This window comes from Diospyros lotus, chromosome 6, assembly GCF_014633365.1.
Source record: "Diospyros lotus cultivar Yz01 chromosome 6, ASM1463336v1, whole genome shotgun sequence".
Taxonomy (NCBI): Eukaryota; Viridiplantae; Streptophyta; class Magnoliopsida; order Ericales; family Ebenaceae; genus Diospyros; species Diospyros lotus.
This window is the reverse complement of record NC_068343.1, coordinates 40,064,722-40,090,257: the sequence shown is the minus strand read 5'-3', so window position 1 is coordinate 40,090,257 and position 25,536 is coordinate 40,064,722. Positions and strand designations below refer to the sequence as shown.

Here is a 25,536-nt window from a genome sequence, read left to right as displayed (position 1 = left end):
TGTATTTATTATATTTTATTTTATATTTTTAAAGTAAAGTATATTAAATACAACATAACGTAAAACCCTTTATTTAACATGCGTGGGTGACCAACCGTTTTGTTTTAAATGTGCGAAGGACTTCAATTTTTGGATCGTTAAAAAATAAAAGCACAATGTATTATATTTATTGACCATGTAAATAAATTCAGTAATTATTCGGTAATACAAAAATTAAAAAGAAACCCATGTTATTGAAGACATTTAACATCAATTCTCGTTTTTTAAAGCAGTGGCGTTATGGCAACTCTATTAATTAAAATTAAATTACACCCCAAAATTAGGAAACTAGGAAATTATACGTATTTGGTACAAGTGTTATGTAACATGTTTAATTAATTGTATTAGCTCACCCAAACCCAATCTTTTGGTGATCAGATCCTTACAGTCTATGGTGGGTCAACATAGAAGATTGCAGGAAGCTGCTGAAATACTAAGGGGGTATTCGGTTTACCCGTTTGACCGCTTAAAAATTACTAAATTAACTTATAAGTTACGTAATTTAGTTTTGTACGTGTTTGATAATATTTAAGAACTTAAACACTATATAAATTTTAAATAATTTTAACACCATTTGAGAAAAGTTTTCCCCCCAACTTTTCTAAATATAAGCTCATATGAACTTTTTTTGCATTGACTAATTAAATTACTGATTTATCCTCAAAGAAAACACACATTTCCAACTTCTATCATTCTTCACCCCTTTGTCTTTCTCTTATCCCATCGCTGCCAAACCCTTCTCTGATTGCGATCATATTTCGTCACCATTGTCCTCATATGTGATTGTGTTCATTTTCTCTCTCTCTCTCTCCCTTTCTATATTAATATATATTGAATTAATATATTTAATATTTTTATAAATTTTATTTACAATATTCAATAATTTATTTATTTTCGTATTTTTATCAAGTTATAATAGTTTATCAGATCTTTCAAACTAAATACATAACTATATAATTGATAACTTAAAACATATTTATCCAAATATGTTATTAATTTAAACACTACTTAATTTTTAAATTTTATATAATTTATAAACCAAACAGTTCAAAAATTACTTGAAAAAAAAAAGAAAAAGTAAGCCAAACATTCCTAAAAGCAAAAAAGAAAGAAAAGGAAAGGAAAGGAAAGGAAGCTCCCAGTCCATAGACGAGTGGCTTGGGTCAAGCTTGTACGAGCGTTTTTGACGCGAATTTGATTTTTGGGAAAATTATAATGCTTTTTTTTAGGAAAGACTTTAGGAATGATATTAGTGGTACTAAGGCTTACCACTATGATCACTCGGACAATCTTTTAATTTATTTTCTCAATGTAATTTTAGGGACGGGGTCACTGACAATGTCAGAGTATAATTAAAAAAAAAAAAAAGTGAAAAAAAAGAAGCTTTCGTTTTCCATTGGTCCAGATAAGAAAGCTGCAGAAAATACTAATCAATTCATGGCTTCAGCAACTCTAACTCAAGTCATCCAAATTCAACAAAACCCTAATACCACTCAAAAGTTAGAAAATTCATGATCCAGACTGCCCAAAAAATAAGAAAGAAAGAAAGAGCAGGGTCAAGAGACTAACTTAATAGTTTAGCCAATAAGTTTGCCCAGAAGAGAAGCTTGCAAGGTAAGCAAAGTAAATAAACTGCTATTGACTGGGACCAAATTAAGTGCACCATGCATCAAGAAGACTGAGTCAATTGCCATTTGAAGAGTTGAACCGAACATTAGTAGAATTTGACTTGAAAGCATTTTCTATACAATTTCCCGCTTGATGTTTTCAACACATGAATGAAGAAATAGAAATAAAAAAAAAATGAATGAAAAAATTATAAGAGAAAATAATTGTAGCTAATTATTTGAGTAAATGGGAGAAATCAAGCTTCCACTTTGAACAAATGAAAAATATTATTTTTATTCTGAGTAATACTGTTTTATAAGGATTCATTTGCATTTATTATAAGAGAAAATAAAGCTACATCGTTTTAGTGAAGGGAAAATAAAGAAATTTTGATACAAAGGGTGGAAAAGATTTTTCTTTTTTAAATTTTGGGTCATAACTCTTAATAATACAAATATTTTTATTATATTATCTTTTTGGTATTTTTATGCAATTAATTTAAATATATATATTTTCTATTTATTTCTATCAATTTTGGTTAAATATATATTTTAAGTTATGTATTTATATTTGTTTATTTTAATATTTAAAATTTTTATTATTTTAATTTCATTCCTGAATTATATAATTTATAATCAATTATACATCTACATAAATTTGTTGAGAATAATAAATTTATGAATATAATTAAAATAATAAAAAATTTAAAATATAATTAATTCGAAATTATAAATTTAGAAATGTGTTTAAAATAATAAAAAAATCGAGAAATTAAATAAAAAATACAAGTATAAAGGTTAAAATTGAGATTTTGCCGTCAATTTTGGTTTCAATAGAGGAGGTTTGTTGGAGTTGGAAATGACAGCGCAAGGGAACAAGGTGTCACCCATTCAAAGTCCATTCCACGTGCCTCTCTCTCATCACTTTCCTATATAACTAGGCGAGCAGTGTACGACGAGCTGTCAAACATCCAAGCTTAAGTACTCCTCTCTTTCTTTCATTTGGCTCACGACGAATCCGTCCCAACGCTGAGGTAAAGTGATACAATATCTTCTCTCCAAACAAGACGAGGTTATATTTTTCTTTGTCGAAACGTTGTTCTTAGTCTTCCTTCCGTTCATTCTGTTTGATGGATATTCTGGTTTCTTTGTTTAATCCCGATTTCCGGTGTCTTTGCTTTGAAATCCGGAATCTGCAAATGGGTTTTCCAAATCGTGCCATTTTTCAATCTGGGTTTCTCCGCAACAATTTATCGAACTTCCTCCGGGCACGGAACCTTTTACTGCATTTCTGGGGTTTCTTATTCTTGGATTGGTGTATTTCCTAGTGGGTATCGAAAATCTACGAATGTATTGTCGGGGACTTCTGATTTTCCCTCTCATTGTTGGGAAGGATCTGTTATTCAACCTAGTTTCAATTGTTCGTGATAATATCATGAAGAAGTGTCAGTTTCCTCAGATCTCTTTGATTGGTCCTGGAAATGCATTTTTTGTTATTTGGTTTTTTATTCTAAATGGATTTTTATTTTGAATGTAACATTGCAGATTTTTTGCTTGTCTTGATCAGTTTCTTCTCTGCATTGCATCCACTTATTTGCTGATTTATTATCATATTTTTTGTGCTTTAGCGGCCACATTTGATCTAATTTCAGTTTGCTGGTAGATTCCCGAATGCATAAATAGGATTTTTTTTTTTTTTTTTTTGATTTTCAAAGTGTTTCTTAGTTGGCATTCATCTGACAAGTAATGGGTTGTGTTAACAGGAAGCAAGAGATCAAAAGCCGATCAAAATCCTTGAATGGGGATTAATTTTTCGTGCCCCTTCGCTTTGTACAATGATTTAGAGCATGGGTTTGAATCAGTCATCGCAGAATCCATTACTTTGAAGGATGATAACAGAGCTCAGCTCCAATCCATTGGTTCTAAGGGCCGAGACTGGGAGCCTACCATTTCGCAATCAAAAGATTCTCAGAATATGACAGTGGAAGGACATGTTTGCTCTAAAACGACTGAAACTGAAACGGAGGTCTCAATTGAAGCTTCTTCAATTGAAGGGAAGGATTTAATCGCCACATGGGCCGATATTACTAGAATGGAGATGGACAATCAATCTCCAAGGTCTGCTAGCACGGCTGAGAAAACCACAGGGTTGCCTGTACTGGATCTCAGCAGTCCAAAACACGAAGCTGCGTTAAAGTTGCAGAAAGTATATAAAAGCTTTCGAACAAGAAGAAAGCTAGCAGATTGTGCTGTTCTCATTGAGCAGAGCTGGTGAGTTTCTATTATCATATCCACAGTTTTCTCTCTCTTGTTACTACTATGAAATTTTTATCAGCTTTTGCCTCTTTTGATTGAAAATCTAAAAATTGCAGGTGGAAGCTGTTAGATTTTGCCGAACTCAAGCGAAGTTCTATATCATTCTTCGACATCGAGAAACACGAGACTGCCATTTCCCGTTGGTCAAGAGCAAGAACCAGAGTGGCCAAGGTAAACTCGATTCATATTGAATACTTCTGTTATTTTTTCTTTAATTTTCTGTATGCTTTTTTTTTTTTTTTTTCTGTAAATAATTTTCTGTATGCTTTTGACTTATTTGGGTTATGACCATATTTCTTTTTCAGGTTGGAAAAGGTTTATCAAAGAATAACAGAGCCCAAAAACTGGCTCTACAACATTGGCTTGAGGCAGTAAGTAAATTACTCTATACTGATTATTTTTTGTTCCCATGCCATTATCTTACTTGGCTGTTATTCATTCAGATACTTCATTGTTTTTGTTGAACAGATCGACCCACGACATCGTTATGGACACAATCTCCACTTCTACTATGATAAATGGCTCCACTGTCAAAGCAAAGAACCTTTTTTCTACTGGTAAGCTTTTATTGTAAATTAATTCTGCCATTTTTGAAGCAGGTTTATTTAGAGTCTTAGTTATGAATTCTGGTTCTCACACCTTCATCATGCAGGCTGGATATTGGAGAAGGTAAGGAAGTTAATCTTGTTGACAAATGTCCTAGATCAAAACTCTTACAGCAATGCATCAGGTATCTTGGTCCGGTAAGCCCCTCTTGATTCCTCGATCTTCCTTTAACTTGAACTTTCGTTCTTTTCATTTTCCTCTATAAAAAGAAGAATAATCTCTAGGTCCTTGAGAACCTTGTTGCTGACGATCTTTTACCACTCCTCGCAGAAGGAAAGGAAGGCTTATGAAGTTGAAGTGGTGGATGGAAGGCTCCTGTACAAACAATCAGGGGTTCTCCTTAACACGGTAGAAGAACCCAAAGGTGCTAAATGGATCTTTGTCCTCAGTACATCAATGACCTTATATATTGGCCAAAAGAAAAAGGGCACATTCCAGCATTCTAGCTTCTTGGCCGGGGGAGCCACATCTGCAGCCGGGAGAATAGTTGTTGAAAAAGGCATTCTGAAGGTATAATTACGAAAATTGAAACTCATGTAAGTTATAAATCTGAGTTTTTGTTTTACTTTTGACTTAGCAATATTCTTCTTGTTCAAATTTCGTCAGGCAATATGGCCTCACAGCGGCCACTACCGGCCAACACCAGAGAACTTTCAGGATTTCATCTCTTTCCTCAGGGTTAACAATGTGGAACTCACTGATGTTAAGGTAAAATCACGCATCATTCTTCATTTTATATTGCATTGAGATTTTCTACCGTGATAAAGTGAAACATCGACACTGATCAAACATTTATGTGCAATCAGATGGATCCAGTGGATGATGAAGAAGAATCCGTAAGCAAAAAGAGCAGCGTTTTCCTAAGATGCATCTCATCTGAAGAGGACGTGGCAAGAAAGAATGAAGCCAAGAAGGAACAGATGGATGCAGAGAATAATAAGGATTCAGAGGAAAGCAATTCAACCGAAGAGGAGGAGGATGCTGCTGCTGCTGCTGCTGCATCATCAGAACCTCTGCAACCAAGCCCATCTAGCCGTCATCGCAGGAATTTGACTAATCTGTCAATACCAGATCGGGATGAATTGGTGGAGAGATTAAAGTTTGAGGATCAGTCTTTTGATCCAAGTGCCGTTATCTTGGAAGCAGAAGAATCATCCGCTGGTGCCGAACAATATCAGATGGTTACTGAGGAAAACTTGTCGGAAGAAGACAAGGAAAATAATGAAGAGGAGAGTGTTCCCAAAGAATCAATTCTGAAGCGGATTAATTCCCACAAACGAATGAATTCGTTCCAATTGGGAAAGCAACTTTCTTGCAAGTGGACCACTGGTGCCGGGCCTAGAATAGGCTGTGTGAGGGACTACCCCTCCAAGCTCCAGTTCGATGCTTTAGAGCAAGTGAACCTGTCTCCAAGAAGCGCTAGAGCTAGCCCTAGCCGGTTCAGATCCTCCTCCTCCTCCTCCTCTCAAGCATCTACACCGAACAGTTTTATTAGTGCAGAAATCCACGCGACAAAGACAAGTTTTTGTGGAGAATTGTCGCGAATCAGGCTGTACACCCCACAATCCTCTCCTTTACGTAAAGCAACCTCCGGAACAGGAGGAGTTCTTAAACGACTGACACAAGAGATAGGGTAAATTCTTTGATCGATTCATTCTTTTGTTGTGCGCATAGTGTAGGAGGAGATGAGATGATGATGACGACTTAATTTCTTTGCTGTTCCCCATCTTGTCTTGTATACATTTTTTCATTCGTCTCTGTCAGTCAGTCAGTCAGTCAGTCAAAGATGACCAAAATTGTACAATTTTTTTTTTTTTTCTTGCGGTTCCAATTCCACCGCCCCGCCCCGCCCCCAGCGGTTCAATTCAATTGAAAAAGATTACTCTTTTTTCTCATGAAATTATGTGTTTGATTTTCAACTTTTCGTGTACTTTGCTTCCAACTGTGTGAAAGAAACTATTGCAAGGTCTGATTTGAGGTGTCATTCAAAGTAAAAGTTCAAAAAGTTTTTCTTTTCTTGCATGAACTCTCTCTATCATATACTCTTTTTAACTCTCAACATTTCATTGTGATGTTGACTTTGTTATTATACTTTGAAATCCGAATTGAGGTATTGAACCGAAAGTAAGTGGGATATGGTTAAAGATTCCTTGTTGGATTAAGATTTTTGAAATTTATATAAAAATTATATATTAATAATATCTAAATTATATATAATTGTTAATATTCTCACCCTTATTTTAAGGATACATTATTATTTTAATATCAAACTTTAAAAAGTTTATCAATCTTACACCATGTTTTAGAAATTTTTATATTTACAATAAAAACCATCTATTATAATTGAGGTAATTATCAATTATATATAAAAGGACAAAACTCTAAAAATCATCAAAATTTCACTAAAATTTTAGAAACCTTGATTTGCAAAATGTATTTGGGCACCTATTTTTCTTATAAATATTTTAAGGAGGGTATTGTTAAAATATAATATATTTATTATCAATTAATAAAAATATTTAATATTAAAATATATACTCATGAACAAAATTCATATTTTAATTAAAAATAACTGTGGTTTAATAAGAGCATCAGAATGCCAGCCAAGCCAAACCCGTCATGAGAAGTGACTGGTGAGACATTTTGTCGGCCTTCTCCCCATAGGTTGGCGGTTTCGAATAGGTTTCCTTTTTTTCACGGTTCCATTTTCCCTCCAAAAAGCTCAAAAGTCCAGAAGGTTCGGAAGCGCGCCCTAATCAGAACTAATCATCGTGATTTGCTGTGCTTAACCCCACCATTAGGGCCTTAACCTCACTTTCTACCGCCAAACGCGCCCTTAAACCTAGCCCGCCCCTTTCCCGTTTCCCATTCCCATTCCGCCAACACGAGACGTATATATAGATAAGAGGGAGGGAGAGAGAAAGAGAGAGACAGAGAGAGAGAGAGAGAGAGTGTGTGTGTGCGTGTGTTCGCCGCCGCCGTCGCCGTCTCCCAATTCAGTCATCGAAGCGGAAAGGACTGAAGCAGAAACCCTAACTGGGAAGCGGCGATGGCCTCCAATTCAATCCAGCTCCAGCAAGCTCAACTCGCGGCGATTCTCGGCCCCGATCCGGCGCCGTTCGAAGCCCTAATTTCCAACCTGATGTCGTCGTCGAACGAGCAGCGGTCCCAGGCCGAGTTCGTATTCAATCTCTGCAAGGAGAATGATCCTGACTCGCTCGCGCTCAAGCTTGCCCATCTGCTCCAGTTCTCCCCACTTGTGGAGGCCCGGGCCATGGCGGCCGTCCTTCTCAGGAAACAATTGACTCGAGATGATTCGTATTTGTGGCCTCGGTTGTCGGCGTCCACTCAGGCTTCGCTGAAGTCCATCTTCCTCGCCTGTGTCCAGCGGGAGAAAGCCAAGACTATAATCAGGAAACTATGCGACACCGTTTCGGAGCTTGCTGCCGGGATTCTGCCTGACAACGGCTGGCCGGAGCTCGTTCCATTTATGTTCCAGTGCGTTTCGTCCGATTCTCCTGAGCTTCAGGAATCGGCGTTGTTGGTCTTATCCCAGTTGTCGCAGTACACAGGGGAGACTCTAGTCCCTCACTTAATGGATTTACACACTGTGTTCTTGCGGTGTTTGACTTCGTCGTCGAACTTTGATGTCAATATTGCGGCACTAAATGCGGTGATTAACTTTATCCAGTGCTTGGAGAACTCGAGCGATCGCGACAGGTTTCAGGATTTGCTGCCGGCGATGATGCACACGTTGATGGAGGCGTTGAATCGTGGCCAGGAGACGACGGCTCAGCAAGCCCTTGAATTGTTGATCGAATTGGCGGAGACAGAGCCGAGATTTTTGAGGAGGCAATTGGTGTATGTGGTGGGGTCAATGTTGCAGATTGCGGAGTCTGAAGTCCTTCAAGAAGGGACAAGGCATCTTGCGATTGAGTTTGTGGTTACGCTTACTGAAGCGAGGGAAAGAGCGCCGGGGATGATGAGGAAATTTCCGCAATTCATCAGTCGGTTGTTTGCTATACTGATGAAGATGCTACTGGATATTGAGGATGACCCTGCATGGCATAGTGCAGAAATTGAGAGTGAAGACGCGGGAGAGAGCAGTAATTATAGCGTTGGCCAGGAGTGTTTGGATAGGTTATCTATTGCCTTGGGAGGAAATATGGTTGTTGCAGTTGCCTCAGAGCAGTTGCCAGCATATCTTGCTGCTCCTGAGTGGAAGAAGCACCATGCTGCCCTAATAACATTTGCCCAGATTGCTGAAGGATGCTCTAAGGTATAGAACTATCACGTGGCTTTCATTCTACGTTATAACAGCTAATTGCTAAAGGGCTTGTTGATTACTTTCCCTGAAAATTTTTCTGTTCTCTTATCATTTCCTGAATGGTTCAGATACAATCAAACAAATTAAATTGTTTATATTTCTCTGTTTCTGCATGCAATTCAATTTCTGCATGCAATGCTGGAACAAGTCTGTTTTGCATTTTTTTAATTTGTATTTTTGTCCAGCAAACCCAAGGTTTTCTGTGTACTATGATGGACCAAGCCAGTTTTGCATATTTTTTCTGCTTTGCTTTTGCTTTTGCTTTGTTTTCTCTTTTTACATTTATTCACTGTTCTGCATAAAGCCATTCCCTTTGTTCTTCATATTCCTTTGTCTTTGCAGGTCATGCTTAAGAATTTGGAGCAAGTAGTCAACATGGTATTGAGTTCATTTCAAGATCCCCATCCTCGAGTACGATGGTCTGCTATTAATGCAATTGGGCAGCTGTCTACAGATTTGGCCCCAGATTTGCAAGTTCAGTACCATCAACATGTACTGCCAGCTTTAGCTGGAGCTATGGATGATTTCCAGAATCCCCGTGTGCAGGTTAGTTTTTCTAGTTGGTTATTTGCAAAAGTTTATGCTATCAGTGATCAAAAATGAATTCCAACATCTACTTGGTCCTGCTTTTGTGGAAGGAAATAAAATCCCGTGCTTTGTAGTTCATGTATTAGTTGCAAAAATAAATCCATGTGTGTTCGTTTTGTACCAATGTATTTTCTCTTTATGCTTTTTAGGTTCCTTAATTCTTTGTAATAATTTTATGACATTAATGAATTTTGACTTGCAGTAGGTTCCTAACTGGGAACTTTGAACGTATTTTGTTGAACAAAGCAGTAGGATGTAATATCTAACCTTATTTTGTTGGTTTGATCTTTTCTCCTTTTGATCCATCTTCTGCAAGTCATATATACCTTGCACTTCTTGTCATGTCATGTGATTTCCATTTGTGTTGGAGAATGAAGATTTGGTATTTAATCTGTACTATTTGTTATATGTTTTTAAACTCATGTTATCTGTTATCATTTAATTTGTGTGGGGATAACCCAATGCTCATGATTCTGTTAATCTAGTCACTTTTCTTAGATTTGGAATGAATTTATACATGGTTTATTGGTTTTTCTCATAGATTTTTTATTTTTACAGGCACATGCTGCTTCAGCAATTCTCAATTTCAGTGAAAACTGCACTCCAGATATTTTAACACCTTATTTGGATGGATTAGTGAGCAAACTGCTTGTTCTTTTACAGGTATGGCAGCCAATTTCCATAAGTCATAAATAGAGCTTTACTGCATTCAGGAAAATGTAAAGATAAAATGCTGGGTTATAACTATTGATGTTTATTCAGAATGGCAAACAAATGGTGCAAGAAGGGGCTTTGACTGCTTTAGCATCAGTTGCTGATTCGTCTCAGGTATGCATCAAATTTTAAAGATCCAAATTCTGGTCGTTTCATTGTTTGTGAAATAGTCATGTTTTAAGATTCAGTTTAAACCTCATTCTAACTTATCTTGGATTTATAGGAGCACTTCCAAAAGTATTATGATGCAGTTATGCCTTACTTGAAAGCTATATTGGAGAATGCAACTGACAAGTCAAGCCGGATGCTTCGTGCCAAAGCAATGGAGTGCATAAGTTTGGTTGGAATGGCAGTTGGGAAGGAGAAGTTCAGGGAGGATGCTAAGCAGGTGACTCATACAATTATAATTTATCTTTGCTTGTTGAAGCCCAAGGAAAAAAAATATTACACTAGGCATTTGTTGCTTCTCAAAGTGACCATGGGTGTTTGGGTATCCATACATATGAGTGTGCATGTCCAAGTAGGGACGGAGCTAGGATTTTGATTTAGTGGTGGTGAACTTAAATATAAAAAATGTAATTTCAAAAATAAGATAATAATGATAATATTAAAATGCAAAAACTTTTTACAATTGTTTCCTACGACTTTTCATACTTTGAAAACTCCGTATAATGACCTCATTATCAATTTTATTAAATACATTATTTTTAACATACACAACTAAGCTATCATTCAGCCATTGGTTTCCAATTCTATTATGCAATTGATTCTTTACAATGTTCATTGCAGAAAATACTCTTTCAACTGTAGCAGTAGCAACCAAAAGAAAAAATCAGGTGGGAATTGGAAAATAAAGCAAGAAATGGGATAAATTTGAAAATAAAATGGATTAGGACTTGGGAGTTTTTGGATTTGGGGCATTTGACCTATTTTGGGCTAAGCTTTAATACAATAATTTTGAGTTCATTTTGGGAGTTGGACTAAGTTAAAAATAATATAAAACCATTTGTTTTTTTAAATCCAACCCAGTGGGGGCAGTTACCCCCACTGGGCCTCACTTGGCTCCGCCCTTGTGTCCAAGCCTAAATGTGATGCCAGTCACCTCTTCATTGTTGCGATTTTGTTTTGTTTTGCAAAATACCCTCTTGCAAACTTCTCTGAGTCTTGTTTGTTGGCTGCCTTCTGTTTTTTGAATCTCCTGTTTGTAATTGAGAGAACATATTACTTCTGTCCTGGAATCTTTTTGTCAGTAAACTAAAAAAGAGAAGAAACACTGACATTTCTTAAAAGAAAAATTTGCTCGGTGACCTTTACTTTTTGGACTCTTATCAAGAAAAAAGAAAATAATGGCTTTGTTCCTTAATTTTTTTGGTAAGCATTCATATTAGTAGAATAAGCAGTTAGCACTTTTTTTTTTTTTATTATAAAAATTGGCATTACTTAATACTTTTCATTTCTATACAAGGTTATGGAAGTGCTCATGTCGTTGCAAGGATCTCAACTGGAGACAGATGATCCTACTACAAGTTACATGCTACAGGTATGTGGTTATGTTGAAAATGAAATAATATCTGGAAGAAACATTTATATCATTTTTTTGATTCCTTCTGTGATTATTTTTTTTTTAATTTCTTATAGGCATGGGCCAGACTCTGCAAATGTTTGGGGCAGGACTTCCTACCTTACATGGCTGTTGTTATGCCTCCATTGCTTCAATCTGCGCAGCTCAAACCTGATGTGATAATTACATCTGCAGATTCTGATAATGAAATTGATGAATCAGATGATGAAAGGTTTCTTCTTCTCTTGAGCTTTATTTTATATTTTAGGCAATGTTTGAAGATTTTGGAAGCAGTAAAGGAAGCTTGAATATGAATTCCGGCCAATTGATTTGGGTTTTTGGTATAGCTTATGCCGGCAACAGATTATGGAAAAAATTTGAAATGCTTTTACTTATGCGTGTTGGAACCAGTCCTTTTTGAGGGAAACAGATGCTTCATACATGCACTAACAGCAACAACTGACTAAAACATAGTTGATATGGAAGGCTTTGTTATCAGTATGTGTCATCCTAAAATTCTTTAACTTGGTTAGCAATTTAAACAAGGCCATTCAATCTCACAATCTCAACTTAGCTTTTGCTAAGTTTGGTAAGCAATACCTGTTTAGTTCAATTGGGAAGTCCATGATTCCTCTCGTTCTGAACTTCTGATAAAATAACATTTATGTATATATGTGTATATGTTCACTGTGATAAATCATTGTAAAATTATGGGGTAGATAAAAGAGAGGAACTAGTGGAGATTGTAACTTACGGCGGCACACTACTCCTTTGTTGGAAAAAGTGTGCCCACATATTTTCAATGGATAATTAATGACCTCAATCTTGGAAGAGTGCCATTCTTAGGGTCTCATATACAAGAAAGATATAAAGTGCACAAGTATTTTGAAGAAAATTCAGCATTGCTAAATAATGGGTAACGAGTTTGCTATTTCCAGTGCCCTGAAAACTTGTGAGTTATTTCACCACTTTCCTTGGACATTTAAAATTGTTCAGTTGGATTAAATGTTTCTGTTGCAAGCCATTAAGGCACTTCCAGTGCATAGTGTGGGGTTACCTCTAGGAATCTTTGTTGAGTAACAAAATGGTGCGCCACAATTCATGTTCTGCTCGGATTCTGGTTTCAAAAAAAGCAGGTCAACTTTAACAAAATACATTCTAAAGTCTGTTGAGGCAATTAAGACTAACCATCAGTTGGCTTCATCTTCATGTCTAACAATTGATGGTCATTTTTGTTTCTTTGCAAATTTGTGGATATCAAACAGCCATTTCATATTTTATGGAGATATTGTATTGAATTCCTTATTATGTAAATAGGGAACTTTGCTTCAATAAACTTTGCTGTAACAAATGTTTGTTCTGAATATTTGACATGTTCACTTCCTGTTGTAGAATCAAAAGATTATTTCTCTGAGTTTGATCAACAATCTTTAGAAAATAAGACTATTTTCATTATTCGGATGATATGAAGATGGAGAAGTGATACAATGGTCTTTAAGTGCGAGCTATAACAATAAAATTATTTTATGGAAGCATTCAGAATCTGCAGGATTCATATTAACCTTTATTCTTCATTCTTATGTTGCTTTTGGTTGTTCCATTTGGCATTTGATTTGAATGTGTGACTGTAAGAGCAACAGTTAATTTTCTAAATGTGGTCCAGAAGTTCTATCTTTTATTTCTTTCTTCTTTGTGAAGGTTGTTTGCAATTTTGACTGAGGGCTGTATGTCTGGCATAATTGCAGTATGGAGACCATAACTTTGGGGGACAAGAGAATAGGAATCAAAACTAGTGTCCTTGAGGAGAAAGCTACAGCTTGTAACATGCTCTGCTGCTATGCTGATGAATTGAAGGAAGGCTTTTATCCGTGGATTGATCAGGTTGCTCTTTATTTGATATGGTCTTTTTACTTTTGTAGTTTTTGGGTTCTTTAATTTTAACAACAACAACAACATATCCAGCCTTTATCCCATTATGTGGTGGGTTCTTTAATTTTAACAGAAGTGGAAAAAATACCACAATTCTTTGACAGGTTGCCCCAATTTTAGTACCACTTTTAAAATTTTACTTCCATGAAGAAGTGAGGAAAGCAGCTGTTTCAGGTATACATTCAATTGTTGGTTCCTAGGTTTTGTTTGTTTTTCCAATAGTATAGGAGTTGAGTTGATTAGTTGACGTGAACTATTATCTTTCAGCCATGCCTGAGTTATTGGTCTCAGCAAAATTAGCTGTTGAAAAAGGGCTTGCTCAAGGTCGCAATGAATCTTATATCAAGCAGTTATCTGACTATGTAGTTCCAGCTTTGGTGGAAGCCCTACAAAAGGTGTAGTCTTTGGAATATTCCATGTAATGCTGTGCTGTCTTATTACTAGAACAACTGTTTTTTTCTAATTTGGGAACTGAATAATTTAAATTTCCATGGCATTGCAGGAGCCAGATATTGAAATATGTACAAGCATGTTGGATGCTCTTAATGAGTGCATACAGGTTGCCAATTTTTATAATGTTGTTAATTGAAATAATTAAAATGGATTTGTATTGATCTGATACATTGTAGATTTGTGAACATTTTTTGGGCATGAAATTGAAAGAAACAGTGATTTGTCACATCCTCTTCTTGTTTCTTTTTGTAGTAAAAGATTTTGTATTTGAATTTGTTATTTGTGAAGAAAGCTGCTGATGTTGATCTTTGGTAACGATTTCTTAATGGTGGTTCATATTGTTAGAAAATATCATATTGTTAGAAAATGATATTGTCTTTCACTTATACATTGTACTCTGCCTTAGTCTCATTTAGGCTTCTCTATAGGGTGGTAGGTATATTACTGATACCAAAATTTCCCTTATCAGTAGGATAAGTGGTTTTCCAGACAATCTTAAGAATTATCCAATTATTAAATCACACCGACCAATATGAAATCAATATGGATAAGCTCTGTTAATCAATGGATCTATATTTTTAAAATTTGATTCAAACCTAACTTAGGTACAATCATGTAGTTACAAAATCTTGAATACTGGTTGAACATCATAAGGGAGGATGAAGAGATTTGAAAGTACCAAATCAAGTCCTCATGGCATGACTACCTTTTTAGTTGGACTCATCTGGATAAGAGCTAAATAATAGTCCTGACTTGATTGCTCTTGGCTCAGATTAGTGATTATATCGCTGCAACATGCGGTTGGTTGCCATCAGAAAAATATCATGGTTTCTGCTTTTTATATTAAATGTACAGTCTAGATTTGTGTTTTCTTTTCTATGGTCTCATTTATCTTTTTGAGTGGGTAACATAACTTGCTTTTTCAAAGGAGTATGTACTTATGGATTTATTTATTTATTTTTACCTCCAGTGGATTTTTGTTTCTCATGTTTCTGGGCCTACATGTCTTTTAAACTGGATCTGAATCCTTGGTTTCTGAGATCCTTCTTTTGAAAATTTTCCTGGATTGACGTTTCTTTGTGAGGGAGATAAAGTTAGCTTCTGGTTCATGCTGGCTATATTAATTTGTGATGTGGCAGAGTAGAGACCTGGTCCTTTAGCATGCATTTAGTCTTGTGTGTGCTTACTTAACGTGATTTTTTTTGTATGTTCATCAAAATTTACCCTTGAAGTTCTTTATCAGCCTTCTGTTTTCTGCTTTCAGATCTCTGGTCCTCTCTTGGATGAAAGCCAGGTTAGGAGCATTGTGAATGAGATAAAACAGGTGATCACAGCCAGCTCAAGTAGAAAAACCATGAGAGCAGAAAGGGTCAGAGCTGAAGATTTTGATGCTGAGGAGGGGGAAATATTAAGAGAGGAAAATGAGCAAGAGGAAGAAGTTCTTAATCATGTTTGTCTTTGACCATGCATTTCATGAGTTTCATGGATCTGTCATTTTTTCAGCATTTGACTCTTGATTATTTCTGTTTTTTTACTCACAAACTGAATTATGATTCAGGTAGGTGAAATATTGGGAAGTCTGGTAAAAACTTTCAAGGCCTCTTTTTTGCCCTTATTTGATGAGTTCTCATCATATCTCACGCCCATGCTGGTAAGTTCTGTTATGACCTAATGCTTTTTTATTCTTTAGTTTTTTTCCTATTTGTGTATATATATGATACTTGTATCTGTACCTATACTCTTTTAACTCTTTGATTAAACATTCCATCATTGATCCATCAGTTTGAATTTGTTGCTACTAGCTCTGTTATAACTTGCTCCATTACCTTTTTACTTGTTTCCATGCAGGGGCAGGATAAACCAGCTGAAGAGAGAAGGATAGCAATTTGCATCTTTGATGATGTTGCAGAGCACTGTCGTGAAGCAGCTCTGAAGTATGTATAACCTTAAGCATGTTTAGTTACAATTACTGATTGTTGGTTGTTCATCCATTGTAATTGTTCTACATCTTTGACCAGATATTATGACAAGTATCTTCCTTTTGTTTTGGAAGCTTGCAATGATGAGAATCCAGATGTCCGACAGGTCTGCACAACCACATAATATTGACTTTATTCCTGAGTTTCTTTTGTTCATTATGTTGAAACGCATTCTTATTTTCAGGCTGCTGTCTATGGACTTGGGGTTTGTGCTGAATTTGGTGGTTCTGGTTTTAAACCTCTTGTTGGAGGTACAATCTGCTTCCACATTCTGGAATTATTTATTCTATTTTTTTTTATTGAAATTGACAGTTTCTTTTTGACCTTTTTCAGAGGCTATTTCTAGGTTGAATGTTGTGATAATGAGCCCCACTGCATTGCAGTCTGAAAATGTAATGGCATATGATAATGCTGTTTCTGCTTTGGGAAAAATATGTCTGTTCCACCGTAACAGTATAGACTCTGCTCAGGTACTCTTTTCCTTTATTTTGCCCCCTCAAGTCTGGACAAGCACACAGTATTCTGTTTTCATTTAGTTCTTCTGATGATGTCTTTGTTTGAGAGGAAATTTATTCATTTTAGCAGTCCCATTCTCATGTGACCCTTTCTTTTTTTTTCCCAAATAAATGCTTCTTACTTTATGTTCCCGAAATTGGTTAAGGCTTAATTTTTATTGTGAATATTGTGCTCTCTCTTTGCATTCTCTTACTCTAGCTCTTAAGGTCTTTTGCAGATTGTTCCTGCATGGTTAAACTGCCTGCCAATAAAAGGTGATTTGGTTGAGGCCAAAATGGTACATGACCAGCTATGTTCAATGGTTGAAAGGTGGGATTTGACTTAAAACTTTTAGCGTCATCTGTACCTGTCATCCTCCTTTTTGGTTTTTAACTGATTCACCAACTGTTTTAATTGATGTCCATGTGCAGGTCAGATGGGGAACTTTTAGGACCCAACAACCAGTATCTTCCTAAAATTCTTATGGTATTTGCAGAGGTTAGTTTGTTTCAAGTTGATCTTAGCAGATGCATTTTTCTTTTATATATTTGTTTCTATGAGTGAGAAATATAAATGAGAGCAAACCTTGGTAGTAGCAGTAAGGTTGCTTCTTGGAGATTAGAACTGGAAGTCATGGGTTTGAGTTGTTGACATGTCTTTGCAAAGCAAGGGTAAAACCACATACTTCCTGACCCCAAAGTGGGGAGCCTCTGCATTGGGGCACTCTTTTTAAGTAAGAAATATACATGAAGCATAAATCCTCAAAAGAGAGAGGAACCCTGTAAAATCAGAGCAGAGTGAAAGTAACAAACAAATGGTTCCTTTTAACAATCAATAGAATTCTCTGAGTCATCACCTGTTCCTCCTGCGTACAAAGGTGGAAGAAGATGGCTAGTAGTAAACTCATAAAACAAATAAATAAATAAGGTAAAATATACCTCCTTTGTACCTTACTCTAGGTAAAATTGACCCAAACAAGCAAGTTTAGACAGCAAAGGATTCCCTGATCATTGCTGCACAAGAAAAAAGATTGTTTTCTTGATAGACGCCAAACTCTCTAATTCTCTCTCCTGAGATAAGGATCATAAGATGATCCTATGGCAGCATGTCAAGAAATGCTGTTGTGTTGAAGAGTATGTCTAGCTAATGAGGACTAACTAATGCTGTCAGAAGATAAAGAGAGACATTTATTGGGAAATTCTTAAAAATATTATAATTTTTTAAGTAATTTAATAAAATACTACACTTTTCAAATTATTTAACAAACTGCTACACTTTTTCTAACTAAGCATGTCACGTTAGAACATAGGTCTTCTGGCAATTCAAACTTGCTATTAGGAGTAGTGATATACAACAATACACGCTACTCTCAATATCAAGTTCATTTTGCCTTAATTTTTGCCCTTACACCATCTTTCTACACATACCCCTTGATACTTGGCAAATTTTTAAGTTTTCTCTAGTAGTGAGATATAATAAAATACACTACTCTCAATAATGAATTTGAGGAAATTGAAAATTTGTTTTAGTGTTCAACAATAAGTGTAGGAAGATGATTAGTAAGGGGAGGAATTGGGATAAATTGAACTTTCTACTGTAAGCAACTCGTTTTGTTGTATCTCGTTACTTTGACTTGCTAGAAGACCCATATTCCATCATGGCATGTTGAATTGGAAGAAGAGTAGTAGTAAAATAATTTGGAAAATGTAGTATTTTGTTAGAATGATTAAAAAATTGTAATTTTTAATAAAATTATTGAAATTTGTCTACACTTGCATTTTATCTTGACAATTGGAATAAATAAGGGAAAATATCACAGGAGGGTTTAATGACTCTTTGAACTTTTAAGCTAGAATCTCACATTAACGCCATTATTGACTTGAAATTGGATGTTACAACCCTTGCGTAGAACTCACCCTCAAAAGGTAGTTGTCAAGGGGAAGGTGCCCAAGAGATTGTAAACCCCTCACTCTCAAAAGGTAGTTGTCAAGGAGAGGGTGCTCAAGAGGTTATAAACCCCACACCAAGAGTCTAAACTTCTGATGTGGGACAAGTCTCATACCTTGCAGTGGACTATAATATACCACCACATTTCGCAATCCGGCACCCACGACGACAGGTTGTGCACTAGCGATGGCTAGTTTTGGATGAACACTACAATGTCGACGTCACCTTTGTCGTCGCGCGATTGCAATTGTGAGGCATGGAACCTAGCTCTGATATCACTGTTACAACCCTTGGGTAGATCTCACCCTAAAAAACTAGCTGTCAAGAGGAGGGTGCCCAAGAGGGTATAAACCCCATACCAGGAGCCTAAACTTCCGATGTGAGATAAGTTTCATATCTTGTAGTGGACCATAACACTAGAATAAGGTAAAGCACTCCCTGTGATTCCTCTTTATAGCTTTGATGTGTAAACATTGCTTGTAGCCCTCCTGACACCCATTCATACACACAACAATCCTTTTCCACAAGACTATCCTCCATAGCAAACCTCCAAACCACTTATTGCGGAGAGTTTGATATAGCAAACTTACATCAAACCACACTTGTCGTTGGAATAGAATTCTTAACTACAAATGCACTTTTGAAAATATGGCTTCATATCTTTGATTTCAGTGGACTTGTCAATAAAAAGAGACTACCTTTAATATTTCTATTTGTTCATCAAGGATAATTTTTATCTAGCGATGAATGTCATAAACTTGGGTCAACAACATCAATAGAATATAAGAATGACGAAGTGTGGGAAATATCTACATGCAAAGTTCTCTCTTAAGGAATTTATTAAATTATTTTCTTAGCATTATTGAATTCTGAATTTCAGATTCTGGTTCTCTTTATTTGGACAGTGCTTTGGTATCAGACCAGTGTTTGGGCCGAATCCTTACTTGTGTAAATGCATGGCAGTCTAGTTTAGTCCTATAGCATTTTGAAATACTGCTTAGGAACAAGGGTGCTTGAATAATCACAATTTTGTTTATTAATTTTGCTTGCTTAGCCAGTGAAGAACTATGTTGCACAATTAAAGGCTTATCTGTAATTTGTTGGATTTTTTTGTTGCCTTAGATTCTTTGTGCCGGGAAGGATCTTGCAACGGAGCAAACAGCAAGCCGGATGATTAATCTTTTGAAGCAACTGCAACAGATTCTACCACCATCCACCTTGGCTTCAACCTGGTCATCCTTGCAGCCTCAGCAGCAGGTTGTCTTGCAGTCCATCCTGTCATCATAGTTCTCCAGATAACAGTAGAGTAATGTTCATCTTGCTGTTTATAGTGTGTCTGGTTTGATCGGTTTGTCTTGCCAATATTTGTTACCCATTTTTTTGCCATAAGATTCCCCAGCATAATTCATTTTTGGATGAGTTGCTACAGCAGCAACCTGGTGTTCGGTGTTTGGTTCACTATGATTCTTTTGCTGGGATAGAATGTGTATATTTTGAAGTGTTATTTGTAGTGTGATACTGCAAAAGCATAAGAAAGCAAAGGTCAGTAAGTTTAGGTCGAGGGTTGATAATATGAGAGTGAAGTTGGACTTGGAGGGTTTTGTCGCGGAGGGCAATTCTTGTTGCAGTTTTGGTGCTGTTAATTGTTTTTGCTTTTTTATCGTGACTATACAAAGGACTTCATTTATAAATGGCGATCTTTTTGTTTTCTTATCAGTTGGATGTCAGATTCAATGGCCTGTCGCATTTCTGTTGAGCTCTTCTTGCCCCTTACCTTCCCCCCATGACTATATATTGTAGAGTATTATCAAAATCTTATATGAGGGCCCGTTTGCTTAAACTTGAAGTGTTTTTCTCCTTTAGTTATAAAATCATAAGCATAATGCCACCGTTATCCTTTGACTTGGGGTTTGGCATAGACGACATGCTTGCAACTTTGCAGTTCAAGAGCCCATTGAGGTCCTGATGGCATGGCAGTTTGAATGGAATCATGGGGCTCCCTGATTTTGAAGTTGATTTATTGTTATGTAATCATTTTGAGTGTTAAGCTTTGGAAAATTCTATAGTATTAAAGAACGCCAGAGATGTTTTAACATAGAAATTATCCACTTTTTGTTCAAAAAGTACTTAATTGAATTTATCACAGCCCATGATACGGAATTATTAGTTTGGGGAAAGGCACAATAATTTATCGCTGCCCTAAGGCTAATAATGCTCAGTCTAAATTGGGTTGGATCACCAGATTGCAACTGTTTCAACAATCCTCTAATAAAATGTTTTATTTTTTTTTTTTATGTAAAATTAAACCAAGTTTTGATGACGATGAAAAATTTCAGTTTCCACACGCATGGGTCCTCCTGCTGGCATTTTGTTTAGACGTGCGATTTATGATAAGGTGGGCATTATTGATTGAGATTTGGTGGCTTGCAGGGGAAGCAGATACCCATCCAAGATGGGCAGCATGAACAGAAAGATTCCACCTAACCCATATATATATATATATATATAGCGACAAAATTAAGTAAAAACACTTTAATTTTTATTTTTATTTTCTTGGCATGAAGACGAAAATGAACTTTATCATGGCGAACTAACAACTGCTGGCGTGCATTCCAAGTGGCACAAACTTGTAAGCAGGAGCGGGGCAGGCCTTCGTGATCACTACTACTACTATTACTAGTCTTACCTTTGACCAAATATTTGATGACATTTTTTTTTCATAATGATAATTTTATGTTAGGAATCGTTTTTATATAGATATAAATAAGATGTGTTACTTTATATAAATTTGTTTAGTTCAAACACGACTACAACTCGTTTCATGTTTCATCCTTATCTGTATTAATATTTATATATATATATTAGCTTAACATTTTGGGTTTAATAAGTATAACAATTCTCTTCTCTCTTACACAAAGTAGTGGCTTTCAGCCTTCAGCAAACATATATACTAAAAACATAAATAAATGGAATTAGCGTTCCTTCTCAAGAAGGGGAAAGGGAGGGTGGGAGGAGTTAATTTTAACATTTTGAACTAAGAAAGAGAAATAATGGAAAGATTATATGTAAGTTTGTTCTTTATTCGAAACCCAATGAAAATAGCATGTCATTATTTTATGTGGAGAATAAATAATTAAACTCAAAACACTGGTGAATGGTGATATGACAAAAAGTCTGGGCTCCAAACGTTGAGAAATCAGTCAACCATAGAGGAGAGAACAAATTCAATTTCACAACCCACCAAAAACAAGAGACAAATAAATCCTCACCTTTCCCATGGGCATTGGCGGTTATAAGAAGTGTGTGTCCCCATTGCATGCACCATTCACCTCCAATCCAAATCTTCCCTCCTCTTCCCCCCCCCCCCTCCCTCCCTCCCTCCCATTTGCCATTCCCCACTCTGCCAGAATGGAAATCCACTTCCAAAGCCACCAAGAACAAGAACCAGAACCAGAAATCCCAATCCAAACCACATTCCGAAGCAGAGCCACCAAGAAGAACAAGTACGTCGGAGTGAGGCAAAGGCCGTCGGGAAAATGGGTGGCGGAGATCAAGAACACCACCCAGAAGATCAGAATGTGGCTCGGCACCTTCGACACTCCGGAAGAAGCCGCCCGAGCCTACGACGAAGCCGCTTGCCTTCTCCGCGGATCCAACACCCGAACCAATTTCGTCAACCATGGCTCCCCCCCTAATTCCCCACTCTCTCTGAAGATCAGGAACCTCTTCAACCAGAAGAAGACCACCAAAAAGGGCGGCGGCGGCGGCCTTTCTTTCAAACCCACGAAGAAGACGATCCAGACCAACTGCGAAACTTGCAGCAGTGGCGTGAAGCAAGATGCCCAGATTTTTGACGGGGCTTACAAGCCGGAGTTGAGAAATTTTTCGGAGGGATGGAAGTGGGCTGGTCTCGTCAGTCCGATCAGGCGTTGGCGGAGGAGTTTGATGGGCTTCCGGCGATCCCGGTGGCGTGGAGGCTGAGATCCCGGAATTCGAGAGGATGAAGTTTGAGAGGCAGATTTCTGCGTCTCTTTACGCGATGAATGGGGTGAACGAGTACTGGAGAATTTTCAGGATTTATCGGGAGATGAGTTCTGGGATCTTCCTCCGATGGCGTGTCAACTGTTCTGCTCCGGCTGAGTCCTCTGCTTCTCTTCCCACCCCACCCCACCGCCGAGTAATTTTGAATTAGGTTTCTAGTACTAGTAAAATGTAAAAGGGGATTTTCTATCTAACTGGCACTCGAATTGTCGTCTCTTTCTTCTTCGTTTCGTTTCTTGCACACACAGAGAGAGAGAGAGAGAGAGAGAGATGAATCATCAGTCGCATAATTCACTTCAGAAATTGCCTCAAACAGAGACGGCTGCCGTTTACCTAATTCTTTTAAAAAAAAACATAAAAACAGTTTTACCTTTAAATTTCAAGAGAAAGCATTAGAGAAAGAGAGAAGGCATTTCATGCTCTTATCTTTTAAGATAAGTTGGGTCATCTCATCTTCAAAAGACTACCAAATGCTTTTATTAATGAAATCCAAGAAATTTGTAATAAAATGATAAAGACTGACATTAAAACACAATTAGTGAACCATCGTATTAACTATGATATGATAAAAAAAAAGAATACTGTTATAATAGATGTAAAAGGGTGGTTAAAAGTTAGTGCCTTGGATTTGGTTTCAATTTTTCAAAGGCTTAGTGCCGTTCCGCATAAAAAAACTCAAAAGGGCTTTAAACGAATAAAAAAACTGATGCTTCATAGATTACAAACAAAAATGGAGCCATCAAACCTTTCCTGACGACTCTGATTGAGATCAGAGAGCTTAAAAATGTGGGTTTTTGGGTCTCTTCCTACGTGGAGAAACCCAAAACTTCTTTGACATGTGAGCAAAAAGCCCAAAATCCCTAAGGGTTTCTAAACTTTGAGTATAAAAGGAGAAGAGGCGTGTGTTTGGGGGGCAGTCGTGTGTTTTTTAACGAGAGAAGAGAAGAAAGTTGGAGAAGAGGTGTGTCAAATGTGTAGGTTTGATCAACTAATCGATTGAGGCATCATCCGTTGTTTGATCTTGTTGATTTTTCGTTCTAAATAGTCGGATTAACGTTTTGAGGTTTGCAACTCCAATTATTAATTTTTGAACAGAGAGTTTATTGTTTGAAATTTTTTGGATTGAAGAATAACGAATAATTTTTAATCATTTGCAGATTAGAGGATCATTCGTGGTCTGATTGGGCTCATTTTTGGTCAACAAATAAAAGACATCTGGATGGTTAGATCGTTTATTTGACCTCTACAACTCCAGTTTTGTACCTCGTAACAAATAGCCTAATTTTAATGATATCTCTTTAGTTTCTTTTTGTGTTATACTTTGAAGTTATTCATGATATCTAATTGATTTGATATTATGTACTTGATGTTGTTGTTGAACAATTACTTATAAAAGCTTATTATTCATAGTGAATTTTTTTTTTTTTTTTGTGTGGACCATTGGGTCTCTATTTTTTACCCTTTCATATTAGAAGGGATTTTCTATATTAAAAATTACTTTCTCGTATATTGAAGTTTTGTTTTTGCTTCAACTTATTTTTGTACTCCATATATTATGGTGTTTGTTGTGTTATTGTGTTTATTATTTACAAGTTCAATCAAATAGAGGGAGAGGTAAATCTTTGGTTACTTTCTCTCTCATAAAATAATAATAAAAAAAAACTCTTATATTTCCAAGATGATTCATTATTTCCATAAATTTGAGACAAAGAAATAATCATCAGAACAGTGCAAGCCAGCAGCATAAATATAATTTTACAAGATTCATAACAGAAGGTGAAGAAAGGAATGGCAAATGGACAAACAGAAAGAGAGATGGAATGGAAGAACCAAAGTCGGTTGCTATTTAAGCCAATCTCTCTGCTCAGTAATCTTCTCCATCTGCTTCTTCTTCTTCGTCCCCAGCAGCATCAGCATCAGCTCCAACTTCCTCGTAATCTTTCTCCAGGGCGGCTAGATCTTCCCGCGCCTCTGAGAACTCGCCCTCCTCCATGCCTTCCCCGACGTACCAATGCACAAATGCCCTCCTGGCGTACATGAGATCAAACTTGTGATCGATGCGCGAGAACACCTCTGCCACTGATGTGTTGTTGCTAATCATGCTCACGGCTCGTTGCACCTTAGCAAGATCGCCCCTGGCACTACTGTTGGAGCCTGGTAGTTGATTCCGCATTTGAAGCCAGTGGGACACCTGCCACCCACAAAACGCCCCAATAAGCTAAAACAATCATACATAGAACAATTAATTAATCTTCAACTGATTTCTTCTTCCATCCAACAACATCAACAATGTCAATCTTTTGAGGCATTCCTGTTGTCTCAAAAGAGTAGCTAATTAACAAAAATAGATCTGCAACTGCCTGCAAGCACACAACAAAGAGATTCTTACTAACCAATCAACAAACTGTACAGTCCGTTTGGTCTTGATAGAGGCAACGGCAGCATTGACATCCTTGGGGACAACATCACCACGATACATCAAGCAGCAGCCATGTATTTCCCCTGCCTGGGATCGCATTTGGCCATCATGTTCCAGGACTCAAACACCGCATTCGTGATCTCGGGTACAGATAGCTTCTCATGATATGCTTTCGCGGCTGATATCACAGGGGCATAGGAGGACAACATAAAGTGGATACGTGGATATGGTACAAGGTTGGTTTGGAACTCTGTAATGTCCACATTAATGGCCCCATCAAACCTTAAGGAAGTCGTCAATGATGATATTATTTGGGAGATCAACCGGTTCAAATTGGTGTAATTTGGCCTCTCAATGTCTAGGGATCTCCGGCAAATGTCATAAATGGCTTCGTTGTCCAAAAGCACAGACACATCGGTGTGCTCAAGCAGGGAATGCGTAGACAGCACGCTGTTATAAGGCTCCACAACCGCGGTAGAGACCTGCAATGAACAATGCATTAGCAGCATCTGACT

At 36.9% G+C, this 25,536-nt stretch overlaps 3 protein-coding genes and 1 pseudogene across 3 annotated transcripts; 3 read left to right on the top strand and 1 right to left on the bottom strand.

The window, feature by feature from the left end:
• Positions 1-2,572: 2,572 nt before the first annotated feature.
• Positions 2,573-6,514, top strand: LOC127803223 (IQ domain-containing protein IQM2-like). Its single transcript, XM_052339303.1, has 9 exons — positions 2,573-2,680; positions 3,410-3,917; positions 4,019-4,133; positions 4,268-4,333; positions 4,431-4,519; positions 4,615-4,705; positions 4,839-5,078; positions 5,175-5,276; positions 5,375-6,514. Exons 2-9 carry the CDS (start codon positions 3,445-3,447, stop codon positions 6,203-6,205), a joined length of 2,007 nt encoding a protein of 668 aa, XP_052195263.1. The 5' UTR covers positions 2,573-2,680; positions 3,410-3,444; the 3' UTR covers positions 6,206-6,514.
• Positions 6,515-7,442: 928 nt separating this feature from the next.
• LOC127803875 (uncharacterized) lies at positions 7,443-20,277 on the top strand. The gene is made up of 20 exons (XM_052340469.1): positions 7,443-8,847; positions 9,238-9,441; positions 10,042-10,146; positions 10,246-10,311; positions 10,421-10,585; positions 11,663-11,737; positions 11,836-11,990; positions 13,504-13,639; positions 13,792-13,861; positions 13,955-14,082; positions 14,190-14,246; positions 15,405-15,590; positions 15,699-15,791; positions 15,989-16,074; positions 16,159-16,225; positions 16,304-16,370; positions 16,453-16,589; positions 16,853-16,944; positions 17,046-17,112; positions 19,684-20,277. Exons 1-20 carry the CDS (start codon positions 7,618-7,620, stop codon positions 19,846-19,848), a joined length of 3,351 nt encoding a protein of 1,116 aa, XP_052196429.1. The 5' UTR covers positions 7,443-7,617; the 3' UTR covers positions 19,849-20,277.
• Positions 20,278-21,937: 1,660 nt separating this feature from the next.
• On the top strand, positions 21,938-22,816 carry LOC127803878 (ethylene-responsive transcription factor ERN1-like). The gene has a single exon (XM_052340471.1). It carries the CDS (start codon positions 21,970-21,972, stop codon positions 22,540-22,542), a length of 573 nt encoding a protein of 190 aa, XP_052196431.1. The 5' UTR covers positions 21,938-21,969; the 3' UTR covers positions 22,543-22,816.
• A 1,434-nt stretch (positions 22,817-24,250) lies between these two features.
• LOC127803877 (tubulin alpha-5 chain-like) lies at positions 24,251-25,530 on the bottom strand (annotated as a pseudogene).
• Between the last annotated feature and the right edge of the window lie 6 nt (positions 25,531-25,536).

Coding starts and splice junctions, on each gene's coding strand:
- LOC127803223 (XM_052339303.1), top strand. CDS start 3,445: ATGGGGATTAATTTTTCGTGCCCCTTCGCTTTGTACAATGATTTAGAG. Junction 4,520..4,614: donor AAAGAACCTTTTTTCTACTG/GTAAGCTTTTAT, acceptor TTCATCATGCAG/GCTGGATATTGGAGAAGGTA. Junction 4,706..4,838: donor GCATCAGGTATCTTGGTCCG/GTAAGCCCCTCT, acceptor CACTCCTCGCAG/AAGGAAAGGAAGGCTTATGA.
- LOC127803878 (XM_052340471.1), top strand. CDS start 21,970: ATGGAAATCCACTTCCAAAGCCACCAAGAACAAGAACCAGAACCAGAA.
- LOC127803875 (XM_052340469.1), top strand. CDS start 7,618: ATGGCCTCCAATTCAATCCAGCTCCAGCAAGCTCAACTCGCGGCGATT. Junction 10,586..11,662: donor TCAGGGAGGATGCTAAGCAG/GTGACTCATACA, acceptor TTTCTATACAAG/GTTATGGAAGTGCTCATGTC. Junction 16,945..17,045: donor CTATGTTCAATGGTTGAAAG/GTGGGATTTGAC, acceptor GTCCATGTGCAG/GTCAGATGGGGAACTTTTAG.